Source organism: Carcharodon carcharias, chromosome 31, assembly GCF_017639515.1.
Source record: "Carcharodon carcharias isolate sCarCar2 chromosome 31, sCarCar2.pri, whole genome shotgun sequence".
NCBI lineage: Eukaryota > Metazoa > Chordata > Chondrichthyes > Lamniformes > Lamnidae > Carcharodon > Carcharodon carcharias.
In genome coordinates this window covers 17,049,316-17,069,426 of record NC_054497.1, presented here as the reverse complement: position 1 = coordinate 17,069,426, position 20,111 = coordinate 17,049,316, and the positions used below count along the sequence as shown (strand labels likewise).

Genomic DNA, 20,111 nt, shown 5'->3' with positions numbered 1-20,111 from the left:
GCTAGGGTGCAAAATGTCATAATAAGGACACCTGACATATGACCCAAGAGCAGAAGTAGAATCTTTACTCAAATATTAGGTAGATTGCTAACTAATACAGTCTTTAACAAATATAAATTAGCTTAAAGAAACAAAAATTATCTCAAAATGCTCAAAAATTCAATAAAAAAAACCTCCTTAAGTCTTAGTAACAGTCATTGTTGGTTATTATGCTTCTGCTCTTGGTAAAAGCTGTTGAACCAACCAATGGCAAACGTTGTCAAGTGAACCATCCAAATTAAATGTGATTGCTGAATTAGTTATCAAAGCAGGAAACAAATATTGTCCTAATGGAAATGTCTTTTCATTATCCAATATAATCATTGACTGTTGTCCTTTACTGCGATGGTACAGTTTGTCTTTCAGTTTGACCATCTGTTAGAGATTTCATATAACATGGAAATTGCTCTCTTCGATGCACAAATGCCCAGGCAAAGAGTAACAGATGAAATTGGATGAACGATTAACTAGTTAGGAACAGAATTTTTGTAAATTATGGCTTAATTGTCTAGTGGAACATTTTTTAAATCTGTAGTCACTGTCATAATAAATATATTAGCGAACTGAAACATTGAACAATGGAACATTGAACTGAAACATTTCTAGAAACTAGTTTCAATTTGGCATCAGCAAAGACCTATGAACAAGTCAGCTGATCATACTCCTGAATTTGGAATGGTATATGGCAAAGGGAGATCTTAAGATGGTAAATGAGGAGAAATTACAATCTGCATTAGTATACTCTGACATATACCCTGCAGTCTAACATTACGTTCTGCATTTTACTATATTTTACCTTGACTTATATCCCCCAACATATATGACAGAAATATAATGAGAAGTGACTTTCAGTTGAACAAAAGAATACAAGTACACTAAATGTTAAAACCTAAGGAAGAGCCAAGAAATGTGTACAACCATTCGGTGAGCACTCAGGAAATTTCCTGTCCACCCTTATTGTTATTAACATGCGTGATGAATGGGAACATTTCAACGTATCATCAAACTGAAAAAGACAGCCAATTTACTTGGATTCTTTCCATAAGCTATTATTGTCCTCCATGTTCCATGAGCTATGGATAACAGTTTAACTATTACTGTATTGGCTCCTGATGACAACAGTAAAAAGAGAAAATATCATTTTCTGATGAGAAATTGCTCTATATATTGAGGAGAAGCATATTTTTAAACTACTTTGAAAAATGGACATCTCTCTTCTATTAAAGGGCTCAATGATCAGTTGCTTATATAAAGGAATATTATTGATGTGGAACTATCATACTGCTATTAAAACATTATGACTATTGTGAGAATTTGATATATTTAGATTTTTTCAAGTGTCACTTATTCTCTGGGGTATAGAAATGGAAATACGATACCTATAGGGTTTGTAAGATAAATTATTATTGAATTAAAATTTCAGGTACTAAAGGATATAAAATGTCACAGGTGAGGCGAGAATGACTACCCTTGACATCAAGGTGGTATTTGGCCAAGTGTTGCATCAAGGAGCCTGAGCAAAACTGAAGTGAATGGGAATCAGGAGTAAAGCTTTCCATTGGTTGGAGTCATATCGAGCACAAAAGTGGTTGTGGTGGTTGGAGTCCAATTTTCTCAGCCCCAGGACATTGCTGCAGGAGTTCCTTAGGGTAATGTCTTAGGGCCAACCACCTTCAGCTGCTTCACCAATGGCCTTCTCTCCATCATAAGGTCAGAAGTAGGGATGTTCACCGATGATTACACACACAGGCCTAGGCAGGCTCGGCGGGAGTGGGTGGGGATGGTCGGGTAGCTGATCACCACCTGCAATCGGCTCTGTACCACGATTTCACACGGGCAGACCAATTAAGGCCTGCCCTCCACGGATCGTGAGTGGTAGCACTGAGCGCTACCTGTCCAGGCAAGGGGAGGAGGGAGAGCTGGGCCTCGTGCACGAAAGAGCACTTCTATCTCCCCTATCTCTCCACAGAGCTGCCTCAGGGAGATTGAAGCGCTTTTTAAAAAGATTAATAAATACAGTAAAAATTGAATGATGACATGTCCCCCATGTGACTGTGTCACATGAGATAGGACATGTTTTCAATGCCAAAATTAAGGCTTTATTTAATTTGTATTAGCTTTAGGAAACCTTATCCCGCTCTTGGATGAGGTTTCCTAAAAAATGTAAAGGCCGCTTGGCCTTTTCATCTGCCCGCCAACCGTAAGGCTGGACAGGCAGCGTAAATCTCAAGTTAATTAGGTTGTTAATGGCCTTAGAAGGCCTTTCAATTATCAGCGGACGCGCAGCAGACTCCAGTGCGTGCCTGCCGATCGAAACGTCACGCGAGTGCACGATGACTTCGGGACACACGTCTGTCGTCACCACACGTCAAATTACGTTCCGGCATGTCAGGCACAAGCCCACACGCCAAAGGTAAAATTCTGGCCCCAGTGTTCTGTACCATTCTTGACTCCTCAGATAGTGAAATAATCTGTGCATACATAGAGTAACACCCGGACAGTATTTGGGCTTGGGGTGAAAAGTGGGAGGTGAAATTCACACCACACAATGACCATTTCCAACAAGAGAGAATCTAACCATCTCCCCTTGACATTCAACAGCATTACCAACACTGAATCTCCCACTATCATCCTCTTGGGGATACCACTGACCAGAAACTTAACTGAACCAGACATATAAACACTGTGGCTACAAGACCAGGTCACCGGGTGGGAATTCTGCAATGAGTAACTCATCTCCTGACTCCCCAAATCCTGTCCACCATCTACAGTGCACAAGTCAGGAGTGTTGTGAAATCTTCTCCGCTTAACTGGGTAAGTGCAGCTACAGTAACATTCAAAAAGATTGACATCATCCAGGACAAAATGACACGATTGATTGGCACTCCACGCACCAGCTTAAACATTCACTCCCTCCACCATCAGCACACAGTGGCAGCAATGCCTACCATACACAAGATGGACTGCAGCAACTCACATCTTGCTTCGACAGCACTTTCCAAACCTGCAACCCCTCCCCCCTAGAAGGACAAGGGCAGCAGATGGATGGGAACACCACCATCTGCAAGTTCCCCTCCAAGCCACACAACATCCTGACTTGGAACTACCTCACCATTCCTTCACTGTTGCTGGTTTAAAATCCTGGAGTCAGCACTTAACATATATGACTAGAGCAGTTGGAAAGCGTAATGCCAAAACTGTACACTGCTTGGTTAGAATACACATTGAATATTGTGTTCAGTTTGGACACCAAATTGTGACGGAGGTCATGGTTTAAATTTCAAATTCCTGATGAGTGCAAGAGAAAAAAGTTTGACCAAAATGTTTTTCAGCAATCATCATACAATCAAATAATATTATAACAGTTTTAAGATTAAAGTACTATTCTATGATTCTGTGAGTAGATAACTAGGAGCTGTACAACAGAGACTTCACAAACTACTGCCCCCAAACAATAATATACTGGCTGACAAAAAAAAACAAAAACAGCTGCACGGCCTGACATTCAGACAATGGGACTTTATGGAGCCCATCTGGTCACATCTGGGAGAAGAGGAACTGTAGTTGACAAAATTAACAGGATAAAAAGAAATCCTCAGTTATAAAATCTCAGGGTTTTGCTGGATCAGAAACACTATAATGTACTTGACATTCTTAAATAATTCTTTAGCCTGAGTAAACGAAATTATCTCTCTTTTTCAAAAAGCAGAATACTGCACATGCTAGAAATCTGAAGCAACAACAGAAAATGTTGGAAACACTCAGCACATCTGGCAGCATCTGTGGAGAGAAAAACAGAGTTAATGTTTCCAGTCAATGACCTTTCATCAGAACTAGGTAAAGTTAGAGATGTAATAGGATTCGAGCAACAGGTGTCTGGGGCAAGGACAAAGGAAGGTCTGTGATAGGATGGAAGACAGGAGAGATTGAAAATGAAGGATTAGTCTTCCAGGGCCAAAGAGAATGGAGACGGGTGAGAAAAGAAACAGAGAAACAAAAGATGTGCCTGAAGCAGGTGTACTGCTGACAGAAAGCAAAAATGAGAGAAAAAGCAAAATATGCAAAGAAAAGGGAACAAGTTCAGGGGGGACAGAGGTTATGATTTGAAATTGTTGAACTCAATGTTGAGTCTAGAAAGACGTGAGTGTCTAATCGAAGTGCCGGCCAAGGACAGAATACCTGGTGCCCTCGGACAATGACAAAGCACGAGGTCACCATCCACACAAACGACAAAGATCATTGTTTCCAAGACAGTATTTCAACAATCTTTCTGCCCAAGGACAATCCAAGTATAGGGCAAGCTGTCAAAGGAAACAATCACAACCCCATCACTGGAAATCATCATGACCCATCTTTAGATTATTTCCCATTAGTGGTTTTCATGATCAGGAGTGCCATCTCAGCAGGCTGTGCCTGCTTTAGCTCATGTTACCCAGGTAAATGTTGGCAGAATACGGATATTAGTCTGTGATGCTAATGCAACTAAAGCAGAAGTGATGTAGGCACATCTTTTGTTTCTTGTTTCTTTTCATTCCCTTTGGCCTTGGAAGATTAACTCCTCTTCATTCAATCTCTCCTGCCTTCCCTATCACAGACCTCCCTTTTGTCATTGCCCCATCCATCCCTTGCTCACAACCTAATACATCTCGAACTTTTCCCAGATCTGATGAAAGGTTATTGACCTGAAATGTTAACCCAGGTTTTTGCTAAGATGGAGAGGCTCCCATTGTGGTAAAAATAGCTGAAAATTCTAAGTCCCGCCCCCAAACATTGCATGTTCCGTCTTTATGGGGGTGGCTCTGGAGCTGGGAGGTTCTCACATGTCCGTTTGGCAGCTGGTCACTTAAATCACCAGCTGCCTCCACTGAAGTGGGATTTTGAAAGGCCAGGAATGTGAAACCCAGAGTCTACAAATTACACCAGATAACAGGAAGTCTGCACTTGGCGGGTTTGGTTGGATAGCCAGGGTACCCCTTTGTAGAGGTAACTTGGACACCTTTGGATAGGGTTCTGGGACACCTTTGTCAGAGGTAAAGCGCTCTTTGGGCTTGTTGGAATTGGAACTGTCAACCTGTCAAAGAACTGTCCAACTGTCAATGAACTCTCCAGCTGTCAAAGAATCGTTAAAGAACTATTCAACTTTCAAAGCTGTCCAAGAGAAGTGTCCAAGGATACTAGGTGAGTTGGCATAGAAGAGGTAATGGCAAAAGATGGAGGGCATGGGTTGGCATGGAGATATGAGGGGCCATGGGTTGGTGTGGATGAGGCATAGGGAGTGAGGGAGTGAGTGAGGGGGTGAGGGCTGGAAGCAAGTTTTATGGTTTATTATTATTTTTTATTTATTTAAACACAGTGCCAGAGTGCAGAAGCAGGACTTCACACCCAGCAGCCTCCACACACGTTCTGGAGCTGCCCACTCCAACTCCTATTTCAGCCTAACCCCCCCAACCAAAAACATGACCTGTGGGCAGATGTTTTGAAAGATCAGGTTCACAGAGACGGGAAATCTGAAGCCCCTGCACATTCGGCCCGGGGACAAAAATCTGGGCCGTTGAAACTGTTTTTCTTCCTCCATAGATGCTGCCTTACCTGCTCAGTATTTCCAGCAGTTCCTTTTTATTCATTCACAGGATGTGGGCTTCGCTGGCTGGGCCAGCATTTATTGCCCATCCCTAGTTGCCCTTGAGAAGGTGGTGGTGAGCTGCCTTCTTGAATCACTGCAGTCCAGGTGATGTAGGTACACCCACAGTGCTGTTAGGGAGGGAGTTCCAGGATTTTGACCCAGCGCCAGTGAAGGAACGGCCGATATATTTCCAAGTCAGGGTGGTGAGTGACTTGGAGGGGAACTTCCTGGTGGTGGTGTTCCCATCTATCTGCTGCCCTTGTCCTTCTAGATGGTAGCGGTCATGGGCATGGAAGGTGCTATCGAAGGAGCCTTGGTGAATTTCAGCTTTTATCTCCACTTTTGTTGCTCTCCAGAAGTTGGGCACCACAAAATTGGATTAACAGACTTTCTGGCATGAGTACTGTTTAAGTGTGTCATTATATGCTTCAGAGAATCATTGTTACTGCTACTGAAATCACATTCTCAGAACTACCCAGTTCCAAAATTGTGTTTGCATGCCTTAAATTGCAGTGTAAAATTAAGCATTTAGTCTTTCTTAACAAATGAATGAAGCGTCCCTCGTGCGATTCATTAAAGGAAAAGAGAGAGAGTGTCGCTCAGCCTCATGGATGCCAATGGCCTTTTCTGGTCCTGTACATCACTATATTTCTATCATGTGATCAGCCATTTTATACTTCTCAACATTTGCCAATGTTTCAAAGAAACATAGAAACTGGGAGCAGGAGTAGGCCATTCAGCCCTATGAGCCTGCTCCACATTCAATATGATCATGGCTGATCCTCTATCTCAACGCCGTACTCCCACTCTCTCCCCATACCCCTTGTCGCCTTTAGAGTCCAGAAATCTATCTATTTCTTTCTTAAATATATTCAGTGACTTGGTTTCCACAGCTTCTGTGGTAGAGAATTCCACAGGTTCATCACCCTCTGAGTGAAGTCTCTCCTCATCTCAGTCCTAAATGGTTCACCCTGTATCCTGAGACTGTGACCCCTTGTTCTAGACCGTACCCCCCCCCCAGCCAGAGGAAACATCATCCCTGCATCCAGTCTGTTCCTCCCTCTTAGAATTTTATACGTTTCAATAAGGTCGCCTCTCATTCTTCTAAACTCCAGTGAATACAGGCCTAGTCAGCCCAATCTCTCCTCATACGACAATCCTGCCATCCCAGGAATCAGTCTGGTGAAACTTCACTGCACTCCCTCTATGGCAAGTGTATCCTTCCTTAGGTAAGGAGACAAAACTGCACACAATACTCCAGGTGTGGTCTCACCAAGGCCCCGTACAGCTGCAGTAAGACATCCTTGCTCCTGTACTCAAATCCTCTCACAATGAAGGCCAACATACCATTTGCCTCCTTAGCTGCTTGCTGCACCTGCATGCTTGCTTTCAGTGACTGGTGGACAAGGATACCCAGGTCTCTTTGTACATCAACATTTCCCAATCTATGACCATTCAAATAATACTCTGCCATTCTGTTTTTCCTACCAAAGTGGATAACTTCACACTTCTCCACATTATACTCCATCTGCCATGTATTTGCTCCCTCGCTCAACTTGTCTAAATTGCGTTGAAGCCTCTTAACATCCTCCTCACAACTCACATTTCCACCAAGTTTCATGTCATCAACAAACTTGGAAATATTACATTTGATTCCCTCATCCAAATCATTGCTATAGATTGTGAGTAGCTGGAGTCCAAGCACTGATCCCTGTGGTACCCCACGAGTCACTGCCTGCCACTCTGAAAAAGACCCATCTATTCCTACTCTGTTTCTTGTCTGCTAACCAATTCTCAGTCCATTACCCCCAATCCCATGTGCTTTAATTTTACACACTAACCTGTTATGTGGGACTTTATCAAAAGCTTTCTGAAAATCCAAATAAACCACATCCACTGGTTCTCCCTTATCTATTCTGCTAGTTACATCCTCAAAAAATCTCCATTAGATTTGTAAAACATGATTTCCCTTCATAAATCCATGTTGACTTTGTCTAATCCCTTTGATATTTTCTAACTGTCCTGTTACCACATCCTTTATCGTAGGCTCTAGTATTTTCCCTCCTACTTAGGTTAACCGGCCTATAATTCGTTGTTTTCTCCCTTGCTCCTTTTTTAAATAGTGGGGTTACATTTGCCACCCTCCAAACTGCCAGGACTACTCCAGAATCTACAAAATTTTGGAAAATGACAACCAACATATCCACTATTTCCACGGCCACTTCCTTTACTATCCTGGGACGTAGATTATCAGGCCCTAGGGATTTATTGGCTTTCAGTCCCATTAATTTCTCCAGCAATAATGTTTTAGTAATACTAATTTCCTTCAATTCCTCCTTCTCACTAAACTTTTGGTTCTTTAGTATTTCTGGACAGTTATTTGTGTCTTCCTCTTTTCAATGACCTTAGGAAAAGTGGCTACCAAAACCACATCAATATTCCATTGTGACTTTGCAAGTGAATTATACAGTTAAAACAATGTTTCCAAACGCCTTTGGAATACATCTTAGTATTTGATTATGCTTGTTTAATACAGTTTTAATACTCAGTGAATAGTCATCCACTTATGCCAATGAACATCTATCCAGATCATCATGAATATAATCAATCGTCCACATTCCAGTCACCAAGCTACATATCAGCAATATATATTATCTTTAGGAGCATCTTTCTCCACAGCATTTATACAGAATAGATGCTGCAAAGACACTTCTGTGGAAATTCACCAGTTAGTTGAAATCCCACCCCCAATAATACCATATTCATTCTGATTTGTATTGCCAAACCAAACCAACTGCCTAATTGTCATTAATTTGTTTAAAAGTTGGAGAAGTAAGTCTCCACCAACATATCTGAAAATTGAAGATCCAAGTATTGGCATCTGTAATTTAATAAAAGAAAGGGCTATTGTAAAAGCCTATTGATTCCTTACATGTTGTGTGATATTTGGGTGAACATTGATCATGACAGATCAAAGAGGCCATTCAGCTCATCTGCCCAGGGTAAAAGACCCTAACTTCTTCCATCCGCTAACGGACTCCCAAATGAATCTGCAGCTTTCACTCTCACTATCTAACCCAGAGATTCATTCTGAGTGTTATCACTCTCTGCTTAAAGAAATTCTGCTTATGACAGTCCTAAACTTTCCTCCATTTTTAAAAGTTCATTCTTGGCCTGTGAGTGTCAGATCAGTATTTGTTACCATCTCTGGCTGCTCTTGAAAAGTTAATAAAGAGCTGTCTCTATAAGCCGCTGCAGTTCATCTGATGTAGGAACATCCACAGTGCTGTTAGGAAGTAAGCTCCAGGTTTTTAACCCAACGAAGTGAAGGAACAACAGGATTGTTCCAAGTCAAGATGGTGTGTGGCTTGGAGATGAACCCACAAGTGATGTTCCCATGCACCTGTCTGTCTAGATGGTAGTGGTCGTGGGATTGGAAGGTGCTGTCGAAGGAGGCTTGGCGAGTTGCTGCCATGCATCTTACAAATGGTACATGCTGCGAAGGAGTGAATGTTCAAGGTGGTGGCTGGGTGCCAATTCAGCGGGCTGTCCAGTTTTAACCTGTGCTGCCTTGTTCTGTCAAATTGTGAAGTAATGATCCAGATGAACCTTACCTAGATTATCTAGCGCTCCAGATTAACCTTACCTACACTTTTTAATATCTTGTATAGTTTCATATGGTTCCCTATCTATCATTTCTTTTTAAGGCTAATGAGACCTAGTTTCTCATAACTCAATCCTTCGAATCAAGGGATTGGACTGGTGGCTCTTCTCTCTATTTCCTCTAGGGTTTGAATATTTCCCTCACATTTTGGTGTCCAAACTGAACACAATATTCAATGTGTATTCTAACCAGGCAGTGTACAGTTTTGGCATTACACTTTCCAACTGCTCTAGTCATATATGTTAAGTACTGATTCCATTCAGATCCCTTTCTGCTTCACCTTTAGTTACTTCTGCACCAACCATATAGTATGTCTCATTATATAATATATAGTATGTCTCCTTACATAATATATAGTATCTCTCTTTTTTCTTGGTGGGATTAAATTCCTGATCCTTCTAATTAAACCCCAGTTTGAAATATATTAACCAGAACAACAATTTTTCTTTGCTTATTTCCAGAAGGAAATAAAATGTGTATCAGCTGCTCAGTGGGTTGGTTAGCTCACTTGGCTAGATGGCTAGCATGTGGTTCAGAATCACACCAACAGCGTGGGTTTAATTCCTGCTCTGACAGAGGTAGACTTGGGGTCTGCCTCCTCACCCTGCCCGAGTGGAAGGCAATGGCAAACCACCACTGACAAAACACCCAAGAAATCAGCTCCGAATGAAGCATCAGCTGGCAATGAGCCAAGGAGCAGAGCGCACATGAATGAATGAATCAGCTGCTCTGATTCTCTGTTGATATTTAATGCCTTGAATTTATTTCTTAAATGTCCCAGTCCTTCCTGTCTGATCTACATGAGGTGAAGCCTTCAATTAAACTCATTTCTGATTCCAGTCCATGGAGATAGGTATTTTTACTGCACCAAAATAAATTGTCACCGTCAATTAATAAACTGAGGTACACACCTTATTTATAAACAGTGAGTAAAAGGCTGCCAATATTTATCGCATGTGTTTATTCTAATTATTTATGATTTCATCAATTAAAATGCATCATTATTCATTCCCAACCATCTAATATAGCAATGTTAATCATAACTGCAAATAATTGTGCTGAGAGAGATTGTACGTTTCATGAAATTGCATTAATTGCTAAAACTAAGGTTACAATAGAGCAGCATATACTATCCACCCTCTACCATTGAGTACTGATACAAAAAATTCAAAATGCTACATATAAATGTACTGAAAGTGTCTGTTTCTGGTAGGATACGTGTAGTGTGGTGTTAAACCAGCCTCAATTTCTCTTCGTTATGCAGGCAGCCAGTCTCGGCTGATATAATGATTAGGGTACCAGAGTTAGCCTCGGTGCTGTTGAACCAGGTGAGTTGAGACTCTGCCTGGGTTCCAACACTGATTGCTCTCCAACAACATCTGGACTACCTCTCCCCTCTGGAACATCCTATACACAGATTCTGATTGAGGCCATGGTGGGGCTCATCTTATTCCATAACCCACACTCGTTCACTGTTTAAGCTCCGTAATGAAGAATAGTTACTTACTCAAGGATCTGTACCTCAGCAGAAATCACTGCCTTATGAAGAGATCGGTAGAGAGAAGAGAAAAACAAATACTGGAACTATGGAATTTTATCAACACTTTATATGTACAAATGGAATCATTGCTAGTGTAGCAAACAAAGTGAAATCTTTTATTTTATTTGTTATCTACCCACCCTTATTATATATTCTGCAATATGCATAGTTACAATTTGATAGAATTCAATATTGATTTTTACTAACAAAGCTCCATTTATTCAGTGGGTCTATAAAACTGTAACTACTATTCGTTTTGCTCAGTTTTGGTTTTCAGTAACAATCCCAATTTCAAGTCTTCCTATCTGAACTTTTCTTTAGTTATAAATTTGCTTCTTCCAATGGTGACATAGAAAACCGGGAATTTGAGGATTAGTTGGCTTCTGACCGTGAAACTTTAATACTGATTAACTGATGATTTTAAAATCCTTAACATTTCTTTGGCTATAGGCAACAATGATTGTTAAAGTAAAAGTGAAATACTACAGATGCTGGATATCTGAAATAAAAACAGAAAGTGCTAGAAGATCTCAGCAGGTCTGGCAGCTTCTGTGGAGAATCATATTGGGCTTGAAATGTTAACTCTGTTTGCAGCACTTTCTGTTTTTTATTCAGTGTTAAAGGAACACTGTCACCCTGTAAAGTATTACAGGTTCTTTTACCAAGCTTGTACATATAAATATGGAATGACAATGTTGGTGAAGGACTGACATAATTGTGTCACTGATCACTTCTTCCAGAATCGTGGTATATCCTTCCAGAAAGACCCTAAATCCTTCACCGTGGCATTGAGTTGATTCCTAATTGATTCCTGAGTTTTCAGCTCCACTTTTTTATCTAGAAGTCCATTTCATATGTTAATTTGCAAAAAGGAGAATTTCCTGATATCTGTTCTTTTATCCGGTTAAGATTATGGCCTTTGTCCTACTCTTGCAATTTAGTTAAAAGATTTTCCATATTCACCCTTTTCATACCATTATCTATCTTATATAAACGGAAATTTAACAATTTCCACTTGCATTAATTGTCAGATTTTCATTTTCAGGACTAAAACTGTACAGCCCTGATTACACATTGATTTTTTTTATTGTCTTGGCTTTTCACCATCAATTTTTCTCTCCTCCATAAACTTGCACTTTGTAGGACTTAGCAAAACATCCCAAAGCACTTCACAAATGGGAGGGGAAGTAAACAAAAAGGATTGGCTCTTGCTGGTGAACACTTCTATTGACACTGGTCCCTTCTAACACCTAATCCCAAAGGGAAATTTTCATGTTATAAACCTAGATAGAGTGTTGGCAAGCTTTTCGAAAGTGAGGATCATTAATGCCATGTGCACTGTTATCCTCACTTAATGGTCATATGTACACAGATTCTATTGGTTCACTGAATAGTGTTAGAGAGCGAGAACCATGTCTGGCTTTGCCCTTCAGGCCAGGAACGCTGAACCCACTGAACCACTCAAAAAACCTCCCCTGCCAGGAATCAGCTAACTCAGCAGAAACTGAGATCAAAGCCAATACTTTCCTGCTCTTCATGTGACTGAGCATGAACAAAAATAACACAGTAAAAGCTCCAAGCTACTTCACAGAAACATTATCAAACCAAAGCTGACATCAAGGAAATATTAGAAGGATTTGAGAACAAATGATAAATCCAGGGGAGACAGTGGTGTGGTGGTAATGTTACTGGATTGGTAATCCAAAGACCCAACAATCCTCTGGGGACACAGGTTCAAATCCCAACATGGCAGCTGCCAGAATTAGAATTTAGTTGATTAAATTTGGAATATAAAGCTTGTCTCAGTAATAATGACCATGAAATTATCATTGATCATCCCATAAAAACCCATCTGCTTCAATAATGACCTTTTAGAGAAGGAAATCTGCCACCCTTGCCTGGTCTGGCCTACATGGTGACCCTAGACCCACAGCAATGGCCTAGCAAGCCACGCTGTTCAAGGGCAATTAGGGATGCCCACATCCCATGAAAAAAATAAAGAAACAAAAAATTTTAAATCAAGACTTTCCTGGACCAAGAGCCAATAAGGGGTAATGGGATGTGGTTGAAAGCTAATCTTGGTGTCAATTACTATGCCAGGATTGTGAATGATCTGACATGGCCAAAGAGAGAGAGAGAGAGACAGAGAGAGAGCATGAGAGAAATGGAGTTATTGAGTGTGGACCAGGGTTTGTGCCAAAGATCAAAAGCAATGATGTCAGTCTTCCAATTATTTAATTGGCAGGGTTTTCTGCTCATCCAAAGCTGGATGTCAAAAAACTGTTTGACAAATCAGAGGCTGTGGAGGGATTGTGAGAGGTAATGGGGTGGTAGAGCAGGCTATCATCAGCATCTCACTAGTTACTTGTTAACATTTCTTTGAAATAAAAATTGAATTCCCGAACCATTTGCTATCAACCCCTAATTAGCTATTCACTGGCCTGAGATACATTATGCATCATCACATCAAATAGGATTTCACTGGTTAGGAGTTAAGTGCATCACATTATCGGTTACTCATTGCCCAGGAGATTCATGGATACACAAAACAAGTTATTAATTGGGCAGTAGCTTAGTGCATTACATTAAACTGGTTACTTATTGACCATGAGCTGAATGTATTCCAAGCTAAACTATTCATTGGCCAGGAGATAGGTGTGTTACATTAAACAGGTTATTTACTGCTTATTATGAATTATACTGATTTACAAACCCTTCTTTCAGGGAAATCGTCATCATCCTCCTCAATAACCTCCCTCTCTGAAAGGATTGTATCTCCAGTAATGTCATCAGTTTCCTAAAATAAAACACCAAAACTCAGAACGTTACTGACAGAATAACACAAACGGTTTGTACCAAATATCCGCATAATAGGTTCAATCACAAGTACCAGACAACTGTAATCCTGCCAGGTCGGAGTGATTTAATGTTACCAGTGTATGTGGTAGATTGTATGAAGGAATTTGGCATTTACATTTAATCCAGATAAATGTAGAAAAGCAAAACAAACAGAAATTACTCAGTCTTTAAAATTACTTGAAAATATTAGCAAATGAGATCAAAGACAAATTTTTAGTACTACCTCACCATACCATTTTTTGGAGGTAAGTAGTCAAGTTATTGCTCATGCAAATGATCAGATACAGGTTGATACAGCTGCCTCTATACTGCCTGCAAAGTGCTTCCACTGGTATACCAGTCATTGCCACTTCCCACACCAGCCTTCCTTAAAACTGACACATCAATGCTGCAAGAAATTTGTATAAGCTACAAAAACACGCATTACTTAATGTTGGCAAAATGCAGATAGTTCATTCCCCTTCATTCCAAACTGAACACCAACACAGATCCAAAATGTGAAAATTAGAAAGTATAGATTAAGCACCGGCCATTTAACATGTTGAACTTATTTGCACTTATGGATTCACAATTACTAAAATCAACAACAATTTGCATTTAAATAGTGCCTTCAACATAGTTAAAGTCCCAGGAGCATTATCAAACAAAATTTGACACTGAGCTAATTAAGGAGATAACAAGACAGATGATTAAAAGCTTTTTTAAAGAGTTAGGTTTCAGGGCGCATCATTAACTAAAGGAGAAACGTAGAGCGGTTTAGGGAGAAAATTCCAGAGCTTAGGGCTGAGGCAATGCTGCCAGTGTGGAGTGATTAAAATCAGAGATGTGCAAGCAGCCAGAATTGGAGGAACACAAAGATTGTGAAGTGTTGTAGGACTGGATGAAATTGCAGCGAATGGGGAGGGATTTGTAAACAAGTTTGAGAAATTTGAAATTGAGGCATTGCCAAAGTAGGAGCCAATGTAGATCAGGGAGCATAGGGATAATGGATGAACAGGAGTTGGTTGCAAGTTGGATATAAGCAGCAGAGTGTTAGACAAGTTCTGTTTTATGAAGGGTAAAAGATGGATAGCTAACCAGGATAGCACCGGAATAGTCAGGTTTAGCAGCAACTAACTAAGATAAGGACAAGGGTTTCAACAGCAGGTCTAAGGCAGAAGCAGAGACAGGTGATGTTATGTGGGTGAAAGAGGGGAGTTTTAGTGACATACTTGGTCGGAAGTTCATCTTGGAAAGCAATTAGACACCAAGACCTGATTATCAGCCTCAGTTGCCAAGGAGAGAGAGAGAGTCTGTGGTTATGGAGAGGAATCCCCTGAGAGAAGTTCAGCTTTGGTCACGTTAGTGTGGTGGTCATGGTACTGGACTATTAACCCAGAGGTTATAGGTGGAATTTTGCAGTGGCCTGTCGTTCCAGACAGCAGAACTGAATTACGCGCTACTTCCACTCTCTTGCTTCTCCCCATTTCCTGTGTGATTACAATCAAACTTTGTGCCGCTGATGTTGCACAGAAAACACAGGTAATTCCACAGCAAGGTGAGCTTTTCATTGGTGAAACCCGTTGTCAACTGACAATGCTGCAGCTACCGGCAGCCTATTAAAGAGCCTCCTGTTCAAACAGGGAGGCTCTGTACCATGGTCACAACATTCCAGCCCACTCCATTGCCAATAACATAAGACCTATTGAGAGCACACAGGTGGCATGGGTGTTTTTCAAAATTAAATTTCACTTGTAACTATTTCACCTTACATTAGTTTCACTTTATTCATTTGTGCATCATTATTATTTGTTGTAGGGTGCTGGTTACAGTTCAGTAGGTCTGAAGAAGTCTTCGTAGTCATACATAGGTTAACTGTGAGTCTTACCAGTAGCGATTTAATAATAGCCTTTAGTGATTACAGTTTACCTTATGTCTTACATTGTTATTATTACATTATCACTACCCCATCTCCCCCCCATTCAAGTCCTTGAATTCAAAGATTCAGGCAGTCTGGAGGCCTGAAAACCCTTCTTTATCTCGCTCCCACTGCTCTCAGAGGAGTGGTAGGCTCTGTTGCTGTTGTTTCTTCCTGTAGATTCAGAGATTGTTCTGGCATCGGGTATGTTCCTCAACATCTCTTCATTGTACAGTGGGGACGATGAGGAGGAGATGCCTCCTGTTTCTCCCGACTGTGCCCTCTGTGCTGCCAACCAGGTAGGAGTGAAGTTGACCCTCATCCTTTCTAATGATGGTACCATCTCTCTTGAGGTCTTTAATCCAGACCTTGTCACCTTACTGTAGTTGTGGAAGTGTCTGGTACGGTACCTTCTGTTGTAATAGAGGTTGTAATACAGGATAAAAGAGCACGAGGAGAGCGGCAGAGACACAGGATAAAAGTGAAAAAGTGATGTCACAGGAAAGCTGTGACCTGATTGGTTGGTAGGAAATCTGCACCAAATTTGAAAAAAAAACACTGCAAAGCTAATTAATAAATTAATTATCTAAGTCAAGATGGCTGGGCAGGTGATGTGCTGTAGCTGTATGATGTGGGCGCTGGCAGATCCCATTGCGTTGAGCAGTGACCACATCTGCAGCAAGGGTTGGTTGCTGGAGAAACTCCGGCTCAGAATTGATGAGCTGGAGTCCGAGCTCCGGATGCTGTGGCACATCCGGGAGGGAGAGAGTTACCTGGACGCTTTGTTTCAGGAGACGGTCACACCCAGTAGATTAAGTACCTCAAGTTCGGTCAGTGGTCAGGGTCAGCAGGGTGTGACTGCAAGTGAGGCAGGTAGAGGGATCCTGTGTTCAGGAACAGAGGAGCCTCAGCTCTTGACCTTGTCCAACAGGTACGAGGTACTTGCTCCCTGTGTGGATGAGGAACAGGGCTTTAGGGAGGATGAGCCAGCTGACCATGGCACCGTGGCACAGGAGGCCAGCCAAGACGGGGGAGCAAAAAGACAAGTGGTAGTTGTAGGGGATTCTATAATTAGGGGAATTGATAGCTTCCTTTGTAAGCGGGATCGAGAGTCCCGCATGGTATGTTGCCTGCCTGGTGCCAGGGTGAGGGACATCTCTGACCGGCTTGAAAGGATATTGGAGAGGGAGAGGGAGGGGGAGGATCCAGTTGTTGTGGTCCACGTCAGGACAAATAACATAGGTAAGACTAGGAAAGAGGACCTGTTTGGGGATTATCAGGAACTAGGAACTAAATTAAAGAACAGGTCCTCAAGGGTTATAATCTCCGGATTACCACCCGAGCCACGTGCAAATTGGCATAGGGACGTGGGAATAAGGGAAGTAAACACATGGCTAAGGGAGTGGTGCAGGAAAGAGGGGTTCCATTTCATGGGGCACTGGCATCAGTATTGGAACAAGAGGGATCTGTACCGTTGGGACGGTCTCCACCTGAACCGATCTGGGACCAATGTTCTAGCGAAAAGGGTAAATAGGGTGGTCAACAGGACTTTAAACTAGGAAGTGGGAGGGAGGGAAGGGTAAAACTCCAAGAAGTATGACTAATGGGAAAAAAAGCAGCAGGTTAGCGTGTGGGGGGGTGGATTCAACTTGATGGAAAATTATGAAAAAACTGAAAAGAAAGGAGAGCCCAGGAGAGGCTATTAAAGTCTCCAGAACACAAAATAGAGCAGAGTGTTTGGAAAGGGTTAGGAACCTAACTTCAAGCACATCAGATAAAGGGACGTCAATGAAAAAGGGGATGGGAAATACAGGACTGAAGATGTTGTATCTGAATGCACGCAGCATACGAAATAAGGTAAATGAGCTTGTGGTGCAGATTGAAATTGGCAGGTATGATGTGGTGGGCATCACGGATACATGGCTGCAAGCGGATCAGGACTGGGAGCTAAATATCCAAGGATATACATCCTCTCGAAAAGATAGGCAAGTTGCCAGAGGGGGTGGGGTTGTTTTGTTAGTAAGAAATGAAATTAAATCGATAGCAAGATGCGACATAGGGTCAGATGATGTAGAATCTGTGTGGGTAGAGTTCAGGAACCGCAAAGGTAAAAAAAACCATAATGGGAGTTATGTACAGGCCTCCGAACAGTAGTCAGGATGTGGGGCACAAGATACACCAGGAGATAGAAAAGGCGTGTAAGAAAGGCAAGGTTACAGTGATCATGGGGGATTTCAATATGCAGGTAGACTGGGAAAATCAGGATGGTAGTGGATCCCAAGAAAAGGAATTTGTGGAATGTCTATGAGATGGCTTTTTGGAGCAGTTTGTGGTGGAGCCCACTAGGGAACAGGCAATTCTAGATTTAGTGATGTGTAATGACGCAGATTTGATAAGGGAGCTTAAGGTGAAGGAACCCTTAGGAGGAAGTGACCATAATATGATAGAATTTACCCTGCAATTTGAGAGGAAAAAGCTGGGATCAGATGTAACGATATTACAGTTGAATAAAGGCAACTACAGAGGCATGAGGGAGGAGCTGGCCAGAACTGACTGGGAGATGAGCCTAGCAGGAAAGACAGTGGAACAGCAATGGCAGGAGTTTCTGGGAGTAATTTGGGAGACACAGCAAAAATTCATCCCTAGGAAGAAGAAGCATACTAAAGGGAGGACGAGGCAACCATGGCTGACAAGGGAAGTCAGGGACAGCATAAAAGCTAAAGAGAAAGCATACAATGCGGCGAAAAGCAGTGGGAAACTAGGGGATTGGGAAGCCTACAAAGACCAACAGAGGACAACTAAAAAAGAAATAAGGAGGGAGAAGATTAAATATGAGGGTAAACTAGCCAGTAATATAAAAGAAGATTGCAAGAGTTTTGTTTAGATATATAAAGGGTAAGAGAGAGGCAAAAGTGGATATTGGGCCGCTGGAAAATGACGCTGGAGAAGTAATAATGGGGAACAAAGAAATGGCAGAGGAACTGAATAGGTACTTTGTGTCAGTGTTCGTGGAGGAAGACACGAGTAACATCCCCAAAATTCAAGAGAGTCGGGGGGTAGAGGTGAGTATGGTGGCCATTACCGAGGAGAAGGTGATAGGAAAACTGAAAGATTTGAAGGTGGATAAATCACCTGGACCAGATGGATTACTCCCCAGAGTTCTGAAGGAGATAGCTGAAGAGATAGTGGAGGTGTTAGTGGTGATCTTTCAGGAATCACTTGAGTCCGGGAGGGTCCCAGAGGACTGAAAAATCACTAATGTAACGCCCCCTGTTTAAGAAGGGAGTGAGGCAAAAGACAGGAAATTACAGGCCGATTAGCCTGACCTCGGTCATTGGTAAGATTTTAGAGTCCATTATTAAGGATGAGATTTCAGAATACTTGGAAGTGCATGGTGAAATAGGGCAAAGTCAGCATGGTTTCATCAAGGGGAGGTCATGCCTGACAAATCTGTTAGAATTCTTTGAGGAGGTAATGAGTAGGTTAGACAAAGGAGAGTCAATGGATGTTACCTACTTGGACTTCCAGAAGGCCTTTGACAAGGTGCCGCACAGGAGGCTGCTCAGTAAGATAAGAGCCCATGGTGTTAGAGGCAAGGTACTAGCATGGATAGAAGATTGGCTGTCTGGCAGGAGGCAGAGAGTGGGGATAAGGGGGTCCTTCTCAGGATGGTGGCTGGTGACTAGTGGAGTTCTGCAAGGGTCAGTGTTGGGACCACAACTTTTCACTTTATATATTAATGATCTAGATGAAGGAACTGAGGGCATTCTAGCTAAGTTTGCAGATAATACAAAAATAGGTGGAGGGACAGGTAGTATTGAGGAGGTGGGGAGGCTGCAGAAGGATTTGGACAGGTTAGTAGAATGGGCAAAGAAGTGGCAGATGGAATACAACATGGGGAAGTGCGAGGTCATGCACTTTGGTAGGAAGAATAGAGGCATAGACTATTTTCTAAGTGGGGAGAGAATTCAGAAATCTGGAGTGCAAAGGGACTTGGGAGTCCTAGTCCAGGATTCTCTTAAGGTTAACTTGCAGGTTGAGTCGGTAGTTAGGAAGGCAAATGCAATGTTGGCAATTATTTCGAAAGGACTAGAATATAAAAGCAGGGATGTGCTGCTGAGGCTTTATAAGGCTCTGGTCAAACCACATTTAGAATATTCTGAGCAATTTTGGGCCCCATATCTCAGGAAGGATGAGCTGGCCCTGGAGAGGGTCCAGAGGAGGTTGACAAGAATGATCCCTGGAATGAAAGGCTTAACATATGAGGAACGTTTGAGGATTCTGGGTCTATACGCAATGGAGTTTGGAAGGATGAGGGGGGATCTGATTGAAACTTACAGAATACTGAAAGGCCTGGATAGAGTGGACATGGGGAAGATGTTTCCAATAGTAGGAGAGACTAGGACCCAAGGGCACAGCCTCAGAGTAAAGGGAAGACCTTTTAGAACAGAGATGAGGAGAAACTTCTTTAGCCAGAGAGTGGTGAATC

At 41.9% G+C, this 20,111-nt stretch overlaps 1 protein-coding gene across 7 annotated transcripts in view; it reads right to left on the bottom strand.

The window, feature by feature from the left end:
- LOC121271771 (dickkopf-related protein 3-like) overlaps nucleotides 1-20,111 on the bottom strand; it is a 44,266-nt gene that overhangs the window by 4,748 nt on the left and 19,407 nt on the right. For all 7 annotated transcript variants that reach the window (XM_041178029.1, XM_041178027.1, XM_041178028.1 and 4 more), the window contains one exon: nucleotides 13,580-13,663. In XM_041178029.1, coding sequence (XP_041033963.1) covers nucleotides 13,580-13,663 — 84 coding nt within the window. The remainder of the gene's footprint in view (nucleotides 1-13,579; nucleotides 13,664-20,111) is intronic.